This window comes from Capsicum annuum, chromosome 7 (assembly GCF_002878395.1).
Source record: "Capsicum annuum cultivar UCD-10X-F1 chromosome 7, UCD10Xv1.1, whole genome shotgun sequence".
Lineage (NCBI taxonomy): Eukaryota > Viridiplantae > Streptophyta > Magnoliopsida > Solanales > Solanaceae > Capsicum > Capsicum annuum.
Genome location: NC_061117.1, coordinates 197,640,120 through 197,652,026, shown reverse-complemented (window position 1 = coordinate 197,652,026; position 11,907 = coordinate 197,640,120). Strand labels below are relative to the sequence as shown.

Here is an 11,907-nt window from a genome sequence, read left to right as displayed (position 1 = left end):
AATTAATTATTATGGTCATTTAAGCATTGTTCCACATAAGTTGAAATAGAAAAAAATATTATAAATTACAATGATAAAAAATTTAAATTATTTAAAAAAATATAATTGGCTATCATCGACACAAAATTCTGGACAAGGAGAGTAGCATATATTATTCAAAAAAAATTATATAAAAAGTATTATAAATTACAATAGTTAACAACTTAAAATATCTAAAAACAATTTAATATGTTATATATTTCAAAAAAAATTACATGAAAGATACTAGAAATCACAATAACTAACAACTTAAAAGATATAAAATATTTGGTCGACTCTTGAAATTATATTAGTGTCACTGAAATTGGAATAGAAGAAAAGTATTATAAATCACAATAATAAAAAACTGAAATTATTTTAAAAATATAATTGACTATCAATGCCACAAAAGTTTGGACAAGAAAAATAATACATATTATTTAAAAATCACATTAAAAAATATTATAAATTATCATAGTTAACAAGTTAAATTATCTATATACCTATTAAAAGTATGATTGATTATCTAAATTCTATTTATGTCACATAAATTGAGATAAAAATTAATATATTGAACCCGTGCTAGATCTCGAATGAATATTAAAATGTATATGCAATTCTTTTTTTAATTTTTTTTAATCTAAATATATCAAAATCGAAAAGGTAAATTTTAATGCAGCACGTTATACAATGTATAAGAATTAATGTCAACATAAATAATACAGCATTTACTAATAGAAACATTACTAATACAAATATTACTAATATATTTTATTCAAAAAGAAAATTTATACATTATAACAAACGACTCCTACGTTTCAGTGGAAGGAATATATACAAAAGAATAGTTTGATAAAAAATTTGCAGAAGTATATTTTATAAGTATATTTTATCATACCAATAAAAACATTTTATTGCTCAAACTTCCTACTCCAACATAAATTCTAAAACTTAAAAATTACAATCCACGTGTTTTATTGTTGGTCCTATGCTGACACGGGCCTTGCACTTCTAGTAAGAATAGATATATGAGTTTTCCTATCATTTTTAATAATTATTTCTTTATACATTTCAAAATAGTTGATTTTTTTAAAAATTATTTTAATTAATCGTTCATTTATAAAATAAGTATCAAAAACAATATTTTTTCAGAAGGAATATCAAGTTAAAAAGAGCTAATTATTTTAAAACCAAAAGAGTAGTAATATTTTGGATACTGAAAAATAAATAATTAATATTAATTATAAAATATATAAATTAATAATTTAAAATAAAAATTCATTTAAAAAAAATAAAAAGTAAAAGTAAACGGTGGAACAATAGTAGCTCCCTTTTTTTTGGGTTGTTGGGGGTGCGGGGAGAAGGGGGGGGGGGGAGGTTTGTTAGAAAGTAGCTCAGTTTACTTTTACAGAGGAAATAATACAAGTATTGTTTCTGCAATGTTGGAAGTAAAAAGTGAAAGGTATAAAAAAGTGCGCAACTCAATCACTCAGCACTCCACCAGAGCGCACACCGCGTTTCGTGTCTCCTTCCGGTCCCACGTTTGACGGACGGCGTTTACCACTCATTTCTTTCTCTCTTTCTTTCTCCTTCCTTGCCTTTTCTCGCTTCCTCTATCCAAATTCCATCAACTCTTCCCGGCAAAAACCCTATCCCCCCTTTCCCCAATTTCTCCAATTTTTTGGTACTAAAGTGAGTAATAGTAGTATTACATGGATCAAACTGAAAGTGGCAATGCATCGATTGCCAGGAATCTTTGCTCACAAAAAGCGCGTCGATTCTAAGCAAAAACAGCGCGGCGAATCTTCGGTTAAGACGGCAAAGCCGAGGTTACAACGGTTGAACGCTAAGAAGAATATTGACTACGAACCTTCTATGCTTGACTTTAACTGTGATGACAATAAGAGTTTTCGGATCGAAGGGAAAAAAGCTGACGAGTTTCTCGATTTTTTTGAAAAGTTGGGGTTTTCTGGTCCTGATGATTTCGCTATTCCTGCTGATGAATGGGATGCTATGATTGTACGCTCGTCCTCCGCCGAGGTTAATAATTATAGTGACAGTAATGATGTGAGTGAGGGTTGTGCTAAAGCAATTCAGCTGCAGATTGATAAACATGTGGTTGATGCTACTAGCAACGGCAGCTGTTGTGGAGGGAGTGGTGCTATAGTTAAGGAGAATATTTGTGGATATTCGGGTATTGGTAAAGCTAGTGATGTAATTCAGCTGCAAATTCAGTCAGTTAAGTTAAATGATGACGGAGCTGGAGTTGTTTGCAGTGCTAGTGTGATTAGTGATGCTGTTTCAAATGGAAATGAACATGTAAGTTTACTTGGAGGTGGTGGTGGTGGAGGAGGGATAAGGGGTTTAAGGCCGCCTTTTCTGGCACCTCCACCGGTTATGTCACTGCCAATTGTTGATGATGCGTGTTCTACTTGGGATATTTTTAAGGCATTTGGGCCTGAAGATTGTACGGGATTAGGAATTGTGGGTAATGGGATTTGTAGATCTGAGGTTGTTGATGGAGATGAAGAATGTATTAAGAATGAGGAGGATGAGGAGAATAGTACTAGGCGGATATTAGGAGTGAATAGTTTACTCTCTGTGTCCAGTTCTTTTACCACTACTTCAAATGATGATGATTCTTCCAGCTCCACCACGGAGCGTATGTCAATCATCTCACCTAATGGGAGATTCGCGCGGTTCATTACACGATGGGACAAGGGTGAACTCCTAGGACGTGGATCATTTGGATCCGTCTACGAAGGAATTTCAGAGTAAGCCAGTGCTTTTATGACAAATTTTCAGTGTCTTTTTGCTTTCCAATTTTGAGCATGATTTTCTAGGGTTCTTTATATGGTGGATCAAATTCTTTATTTGTAGCTAGTTCTTGGCTGCGATTTTGGTGCAAAATCTTATTACCTCAAAATTAATAGACCATGAGACTATAGCCTCCATTTATATCTGTCTGTTTGAAAGTGGAACTATTAAACAGAGCTTCAAGGAATGAAGGTTTATGTAGTATTTGATGTATCAAGATACCACACGATTTATTTGTGATTCTAAATCTTAAGGAATCGAAGGATTTGGTAATGGAAGCTGTTAGCTATTTAGAATTAACTAATTTCGGGTATAAGAAACTTTATCTTTCAAAATAGTCGATTAGCACCTAAGGATATCACCTAGTGCTCAATGAAAGTAGGTTGATAACCATGAGGTATCAGGTTCAAATCCTAGTAGTGACAAAAACGCTATTGATTTCTTCCCATCTGTCCTAGCCTCATGGCCAGATTTACTTGGTACCCGGTGGGAGATGTCAGGTATTCCTTGGAATTAGTCGAGGTGCGCACAAGTTGGCCCCGACACCATGATTATCTAAAAAAGAAAAAGAAAAAAGATACGATTTTTGACAAAATAGTTACTTGATACTCAGTGCTGAATAAAGATATTGCATTAAGATGCAAGCTACAGTTAGGAGCACACAGTTAAACAAAGGGAAGTATATTTGTGACTACTTATGAGATTCAAGAGACAATATATGTTGGTTAACCCCTGTCCCGACTATAGCAGAAAACTTAATGGCTACTAGGAAAATTTGTTTTTTCTCTTTTGCAATAATGATTTATTGATGAGTCCTACATGTGGGATTTTTTTAATAGATAAGTGTAATCTTTTATTGATAGGAAGGTAGCACTACGAAAGTGTTACTGAAGCATTACAGATTGTGCAAAGCACCGAGCAAGTCTGAATGATGTTTACTTCATTTACAAAAGTCAGGCTGCTTGAAGAAGATATTAGATTAATCGCCTAGAGCACAAAGGAAACAAAAGATTGATATGTACTTCATAAAATTATAGTTTTCTGGCACACTCAAGTTGAACCTTTTCTCTAATTTTCACCTGTTTTAAGGCCTTTCTAATGTCTATATCTTTAGAATTTTATGACTTGCTAAACCTTTCCTGATTTCACGGTTTCTATTAGTAAGTAACCTTCTGTGTTCACGTTGCTGCAGGGATGGTTTCTTTTTCGCTGTGAAGGAGGTCTCATTACTTGATCAAGGTGATGGGGGAAGGCAAAGTCTATACCAACTTGAACAGGTTGGTACAATATTTTGATGGTGCTGGAATTTATAAAAAACTACTTATTTGTGCTGGAATTTGGAGACAGTCTCCAACAAAAAAAATAATAAAAGTGGAGCAAAAAAGAGATGTTCGGACTAGAAATGGACCATCCTTTTATAAGATCTATGAAATAAGTTTGAATGATGAACGAAGCTACAGTTATGACTTATGTGCATATGAAATTGTCATTTTGGGAAAATTGTCATTATATTCCCAATTCTCATGCTTTCTCCTTTGTGCTTCTTGGTGGCCCATGTTCTACCTTTGGTGGCATATTCACTGATTTGCTTTGGTTTCTTTTTTATTTGTCTTGTTCAGGAGATTGAACTTCTGAGTCAGTTTGAACACGAGAACATAGTCCGATATTATGGAACCGACAAGGTAATGTCTACTCGATTTTGTGCTTCTGCTTGCTTGCTAAAATGGCTTTCCTCAGAGAGCTATGTTGCTCGGACTCTTCAAAAATGTCATCGGGTGCGTGTCGGATCCTTCAAAAGTAGTGCATTTTGGGAGGATCCGACACGGGTGCGGCAACATTTTTGGAGAGTCCGAGCAACTTAGTCAGAGAGGAACCGTTTTGTAATTCTTCCCCTATGAATGGTTACTTTCATACAAATGCCTTTGATCTGAAGAGTGCACATTATTATTAGCCCATGTTGATCCTATTTGCAGAAATGCTTTTAACCAAGCCTAATTTCTTTAATCTTTAATCTGTATGTTTGACTCTCCACTTTTGGCAGCTTAAGTATCAAATAATGTCTTAGGTTTCACTTCTAACCTTTTTAAAGTTTATTTTCTGTCTCATATCTTCCCTTTCATAATTCACTTTGGTTATCACGTTTTCAGTACCATGATAATTTGGATAAGCAACCCGTCTTGATAATTCAATCTCTTTTGCTTTGTCTAGCAATCTTCTCTCTGTAGTTAATCTTTTTCTACACTCCTGGTCAACTTTTTTGCAGAATGATTCAAAATTGTACATCTTTCTTGAGCTGGTTACACAAGGATCTCTGTTGAAACTTTACCAGAAGTATCACCTTCGGGATTCGCAAGTATCTGCCTATACAAGACAGATTTTACATGGTTTGAAGTATTTGCATGACCGAAATGTGGTCCACAGGTGACGAATCAGAGCAACAAATGTTTGCTAGCTATACTGCCCCTTCTTTTTATCCGTATTAGATTTCTTTTACCAACTTTTGTTCCATATCCTATGTCTATCATCGTCATACAGTGGATAGTCAATTCAGGAGTTGAGCCTACTGTCTGATTTGCGTAAGTGTATATGTTGTTGGCGGATTGTTTCAAGATAATGACATTTAAATGAATCATTTGGATTCAGTGAATGTTCATTTATTGATCAATAAATTAAACATTTGAGTGGTAATGCCTATTTATTTTATTGACTCTGGTCGATCACTTTTCTCCTATGTTTTCAAACACTCTAGAATATCTTTATGAACTGTTTTCTCACCTGTTTTGCTGTCAGTGTTTAGGAAGATGAGGAATTATAAGGTTAAATGATCTAGAAGCTCGGGCATACTCAGGCTAGCATGTGATTAATTTGTACTTAAAAATAAAGACATCTGAATTGTGTGTGAAAGATGGTTGAGAAGGTGACACTTTTAACAAATTTTATCAGTCAAGGATCTATATGAAAATTTATTTTTTAAAAAAAGGATTTGCATGAAAATGTGCCTTTAGTTTATAAAACTTTAGTTTTTATGTTTTTATTTTCTTGTTTGCAGTTGAAAGTGGTGGGCCCCTAATCCTTGAAAATGCCTGCACTATAACATAAATTAGGTCTTATAGGTTATTGATATTCTATTATTTTATTTTTCTTGTAGAGATATTAAATGCGCTAATATATTGGTGGATGCTAATGGATCAGTCAAGCTTGCTGATTTTGGCCTTGCAAAGGTTGTCGTATTATCGGTCTCATATTTATTTATCTTTCTTATTCTGATGCTTTTATTGTCTTCCAAACTTGTAGGAGTTCTTAATCTTTTTTTTTTTATGTGACAATTTCTGATGAGCGGATTCGTGCAACATGCAGGCTACTAAGTTTAATGATGTCAAGTCTTTCAAGGGTACTGCACTCTGGATGGCTCCTGAGGTAAGCTTTGATTTGTCTTTTGACGATTAACAGAAATCAAATTTTAAGTGTTTCTAATATAGTTGCCGAGTGCATAAATGGGTTTGGGTTCTTTAATTGTTGCTTCTTAGCAATAATCAATTAGCATTCAAAAAATGGATATTAATACTCTTTTGGGAGAACATGTACTTGCCGCTCACAACATGAGTCTCGCGTTTCATGCTTTCTTCTTAGCAATCACCAATCAGCTTTGAGAAACAAAATTTAGTAATGTTTGAAAGAACCTGCATTTAGCGCACACACAGGGTGTTGTGGTCTTTTAAATGGCTCATAGTGTTAACTTTTTCACATGGTGATCTGTTAAAATATGAATTTGAGTGGTATCTCTAGATATTATCATACTTTTGAGTAAATTAGTTCTTGTAAGTAGATACGGAAAATAGCTAATTGACAAGGATGCTCAGTCGCCCAATGTGTAATGATTTCCGTGTCAAGGTCCTAGCCAGAGAAACTTTGGTTTGTTGCGTGCAGTTTCAGAAGTTCAAAACCAAGTTATTGCAGAGCAGCTGCTGCCCTATGCCTTATGGGCCAAGCATATAATCTCATATCTAGTGAGGAAAGTTTTGTCTCCTACTTTGTTAAAGAAGAACATCTATGTCAAGCTCAGTCTGAAAATAGGTGATGCAAATTTTTAGTGGGGTGTGGATGTAGGTGCTAGAGGTGGTTCACATTGCATATGTAGGTCTTAGATTTGCATGACTGTTATCTTTTCTGTCAGCTTTCGTATTTAACCTTATCATCTTATTGGCCTATATATGAATGCTAGATGTAACAATTCATTGGTTTTGTCCTCTGGAATCCAAAAATTTAAGCTCAAATAGCTTTGTAGCAGCTTGAGTTCTCAATTCTTTACATCTTCTACAAGCAAATTTAAATAACTTGTTATTTATCCTTTGAGTTTGAGGTTGCAGAATGAATTCTTTAATATTCATTTTGGTTTCATGTGTATCCAAATAAGTTATAGGAATGTTTCTGGGTGAAGCCAAGGTGCTTATATCACTAATAATTTAGTCATACATATGGTAGACGTTCTAATCTCTAGATAGTTTTGCAAGTTTTGTCTAAGTGTACCATTGCCAAATCTTGTTTACCTTATAACTTTTGTACTTATTACATTGTATGTACTTATTTTCTTTCATTACTTCAAATTTGAGATCCTTCATTCAACCTGTACTATTTTTACAGTAGAGTATCTGAAAGAAAGTACATTCTTTACCTTCCTCTCCACGTGTTTCAATTTGCTGTGGTTTCAGGTGCTCATTTATTATGACAAATCTTATATGTAGGTTGTGAACAGGAAGACCCAAGGTTATGGACTTGCAGCTGATATATGGAGCCTTGGCTGCACCGTCCTGGAGATGCTCACTCGCCGGTTTCCTTACTCCAACTTCGATAGTGTATGTATACAAGAATATATCTTTTTCCGTTCTTAGATATTGATTGGTCAGACATGCTCGTCAATGGCTCTGAGTTCGTAACCACCTCCTAACCCTCCTAGAAATAGCATGTGTGGTACTTGTTATTGGTAAAATCTAGACAAGTATGAACTGTTATTGGTGAAATGGTATTCTTTCTGCCATATGAGGTCTAATACACTATCCGTTAATCTAGTAGATCATATTCATGCTAAATATAGCACCAATTACTTAGAATTTTTTTGAAGTTGATATCTAGTTATTCAGTTTGATTGAATGACGTGCACAAGATCTATTCTAGGAAGGATGATTGGAATGCTCCGTTGAAATATCTAGAGTGTAATTCAGTACTTAAGCTTTCTTAAACCAAATTGTACTTGTACCTATATGGAATGGCTATTTTTTGATGAGTGACCATTTATATTTTCTGCGGAACAGCCAATGCAGGTACTGTATAGAATTGGAAAGGGGGAACCTCCAGCTGTTCCTAATACCCTTTCGATAGATGCACGAGATTTTATTAACCACTGTCTGCAAGTGGATCCAAGTGCTCGTCCAACTGCTTCTCAGCTCTTGGAGCATCCGTTTGTGAAACGAGCACTTCCCTCTTCCTCAGGCTCAGCTTCTCCTCTCAATCTAGGCAGGAGGTTTTGAAATCTTGTAAGTTCCAAATGTGGTCATTAATTTTACTAATGATAGTCACTTGCTCAACTTAGTGTTAGAATTTCAAAATGCTACCATGTCCATGTGCACCTTGATTCCTGCCATTGTGTCAGTTGAGTTAGCAAAAATTACTGCCATCTAATCACAGAAATCTGTTTTAATTAATTCGCACAAGCATTTTAAGAGAATTCACTTATGTTTTCGGTGTCACTTGAACAATTACAACAACTTCGCCTTAATCCCCAATAAGTTGATCTTGGTCAAAGCCGTTACTATCTTCTGGATAACCTTTCCTTCATCATTCCTAGTGCCATAACCATATCCCCCCTATACATGGTCAAAACCATCAGTCTTTACCCACATGACCATTTATATCTCTCCTAATAAAGATAGGTTGGTCACTTGATTAGTGTATCAAAAAATGAGTGGCAATGTAAAATAAGCTATATGTTCGATAGAAGTTAATTTTTTTCTTACCTTATCAAAAAATGAAATAAAATATCCGTCCGTGTCAAATATGTAGTTTCTTTGTGGTTTGCAAGGATAAAATCTATTAGTCTTCGGATTCTAGAAATTATTAAAACTTGTAGAATTGGAAAGTACTCAAAAAAACTGAACTACTGATTCAAAGTGGAGGATTGAAATGCTTAAATATTTTTGAGAGAACCCAAGTATAATGCGCTATTTAAGGTGAAACATTTTGGGTTTTGAGGGAGAAGCTAAAAGGTACCTCATTAAAGAAATGCTGCTTTGGAAGGAAAAAGAAGAGAAATCTAAACTTATTGATACATCACAATCCGCAGTGATTTAGACAGGCCTTGTAGCGAGGGCCTGAGCCTGGTGGGTGCATTAATTGATAGAACATTGGGCAAATCCAGATGGTAGGGCTTTGATTGGCGGATTCTAGTTCGCTATGTGCAAGCATTGAGTTGGGCCATGTGGCCTGTGCAATAGGGACCAGTTTCTTGGGCTTTAGAGAGGAGGGTAATGTGTCAAGCTGGTTTTTTCAATCGTCTGAGATTTAGCCCCTTTATCGGAAAGACTTCTAATATTTAGCCTTTCATTTGCTCCTCCTCCAGACTTAAGTATATTCCTTTCCTATCCCTTTCTGCATAGATGTTTTGTGGTTTAACTAGTTACTTTCTCAAGTATGCTGACTCATGTAAAAGGGGCCGTCAGCTAACAAACATGATAACAATCCAACAATATGGCCTTGTGAGCAATAGGGTTCAAACTTTGGACGCCAGGGTCCAACTCCGACAAAAGCTACTAACTGATATTCTCTCCAACTGTTCAAGTCTTGGTGGGTTGAATTACCTGGCACAAGGTATCATGTATTTAGTGAATGGTGGATGGACATGTAAGCTGACTCGAGAAACACCTGTATAAAAAAAAACTGACGAACATGATAACGAAGCTGATCAGAAAGTATTTAGGACTCTTGCCCTCTTGCTTATCAGAGCCACGATCTTGTCAGTCATTTATTAGCAGTCGCCTTTCCCTATCTACTATGTACCGTTGGATGGACTTTGATGTTTTATTGCAATCTACTGGTCTCGCTAGATTTAATTAGTAGATCTAATATATTTCATGTAATTTTTCCTGCAGTTCTTTTCTTCCCCATTGGATCCTCGAATTTTTTGGTGGGAAATAACCTGAATGCGTCTCCCGGATCTGTATTTGAACAGAGAGTTCAGGTATCTGATGTATTGGAACCACATCGAAAGCTGTTTGCAATCATGGTCAATGCCTTTGCTGCAGTGTAATTTTGAGCCCCACCAGTCCCCTTCTTTCTGTCTCTTGGCGTCTCTCTCCTACTCCACCGTGGAAGAAAAGAAGAGGTCGGGTAGTGTGTTGTATATGTAGTTTGATTCATAGTTGATTGCTTGAGCCGTTATGGGATGTAAAGATAGATAACCCATTTGAAATGTATATATCACTAGAAGAGGCCCATTTGTTGCTTCATATCTCTCTTGTTTCTTTTCTTTCTAGTTATTTGCTCCGTTGTGTAGTAAAATCTAATGTATAACTTGCATTTCAATTTTCTCGTATCAAGCTGTGGGCTAGCAGTAAAAGAAGCTGTGGACGATGGTCGTATAATTAGGTGGAGGAACACAAATCTGCAATGAACGTGCACATTCTAACTCAATTTCAAAAGCTACATTCCAACTCAATTTCAAAAGCTAGTTGATAGAAGTGAACTTGTCCAAGGTCATATAAGTTGGTAACACCACATGTCAGCTAATGTGGAACAACAACGATCCTGCATGTCTAAAATTGGATATTTGGAGTGTAATCCTGGTTGATATGAAGAAGATTAATCTGACATTTGGAGCACGAACAATATGATATGAGGATCAAGATTGGATAAACCAACAGCAGGAGAAAGTCTGCCGCTTATACCACAAAATTGTTACAGATTGGATAAACCAAGAGCAGGAAAAAGTCTGCCTCTTATACCACAAAATTAACAATGGGAAGAAAGTTGTTAAAGGCCATGTAAGGAGACGGTTAGCACATTTTCTCAACTAGCGTGGGCCTTCAATAGAATAGTATGTTATATAGGTGTTTGGAGAAAAAAATTAGGTTTCAAAGAACTAAAATTTACATATATATATACACAAGGTAAAGTTACCTTATTACATTAAATACCAATTTGGCAAAGTAATTATATAAATCCCAAGCTAATTACATAAATTCCCTTTATTCTATTTTCTCTCTTAAATATTATACATCTAAAACCACGTTATTGGCTTCCAATTTTTGCTCCCAATTGCTTCTATTACGGCACCCGTACTTTCCTCCATTTTTGAATCCCTTAAATCATGGCAAAATACAAGTAACCTCTAATTAGAGGTTACCAACTTGTAAGTGTTCAAGCTTTTAATTGATTTTTATGATTTACTTCATTAATTTTTTGAAAAAAAAAAATCAACTTTACCAATTCAGGGTTTTTCTTGTTTTTTTGTTGCATGTTGATTTTGTATGAAATTTCTGTATTGTGCAATCATATTCAAGTTCAGTAATTCGATTTTTTTCGTTTTTTTCAGTCGATTTTTTCGTTTTTTTCATATATTTTTGATTTTCTTGTTTTGTAGTTCGATTTAACACTATTGTTAAATCAATATAGTGTAAATTGGTAATGGATTATCCTCCTAATTTTAGTTTAGGAATTACTCAGTTAGATGCAAAAGAAAAAGAAAAAGATATTCCCGTTGGATCTGTTCCTAGTAAATTTGATGAAGAGGATCCAAATTTCGCAGAGAATTGTTCAAAGCACCGAAACGATCCCGTTACAATGAAGAAATTGAAGGAAGTTGCCACTTCTAGATTGAAGAAGTCAAGTTCAAAAGCGGCAACTAAAAAGAAGTTTGATGATTCTGGTCGACCGCGTCTTCCGAAGGTATTGATTTAAGTTGTTGTATAAGTTGGCATATGTATAATAATACTTTATACTTTAGCTATTTTGTCCTATTATTGTATAATATACGTATTCTGAAATATATTTCAATATGTTATACATTGACAGTTATGAAAA

The 11,907-nt window shown here is 34.9% G+C and overlaps 2 protein-coding genes across 2 annotated transcripts in view; both read left to right on the top strand.

Annotated features, from left to right (window-relative positions):
• Window positions 1-1,448: 1,448 nt before the first annotated feature.
• Window positions 1,449-10,334, top strand: LOC107878300 (mitogen-activated protein kinase kinase kinase 1). The gene is made up of 9 exons (XM_016725237.2): window positions 1,449-2,792; window positions 4,028-4,112; window positions 4,455-4,517; window positions 5,099-5,256; window positions 5,984-6,056; window positions 6,193-6,252; window positions 7,578-7,688; window positions 8,145-8,366; window positions 9,978-10,334. Exons 1-8 carry the CDS (start codon window positions 1,753-1,755, stop codon window positions 8,358-8,360), a joined length of 1,806 nt encoding a protein of 601 aa, XP_016580723.2. The 5' UTR covers window positions 1,449-1,752; the 3' UTR covers window positions 8,361-8,366; window positions 9,978-10,334.
• Window positions 10,335-10,488: 154 nt separating this feature from the next.
• Window positions 10,489-11,907, top strand: part of LOC107876761 — a 5,960-nt gene continuing 4,541 nt past the window's right edge. Inside the window, exon 1 of the mRNA XM_016723616.2 lies at window positions 10,489-11,772. Coding sequence (XP_016579102.2) covers window positions 11,512-11,772 — 261 coding nt within the window. The 5' untranslated portion in view covers window positions 10,489-11,511. The remainder of the gene's footprint in view (window positions 11,773-11,907) is intronic.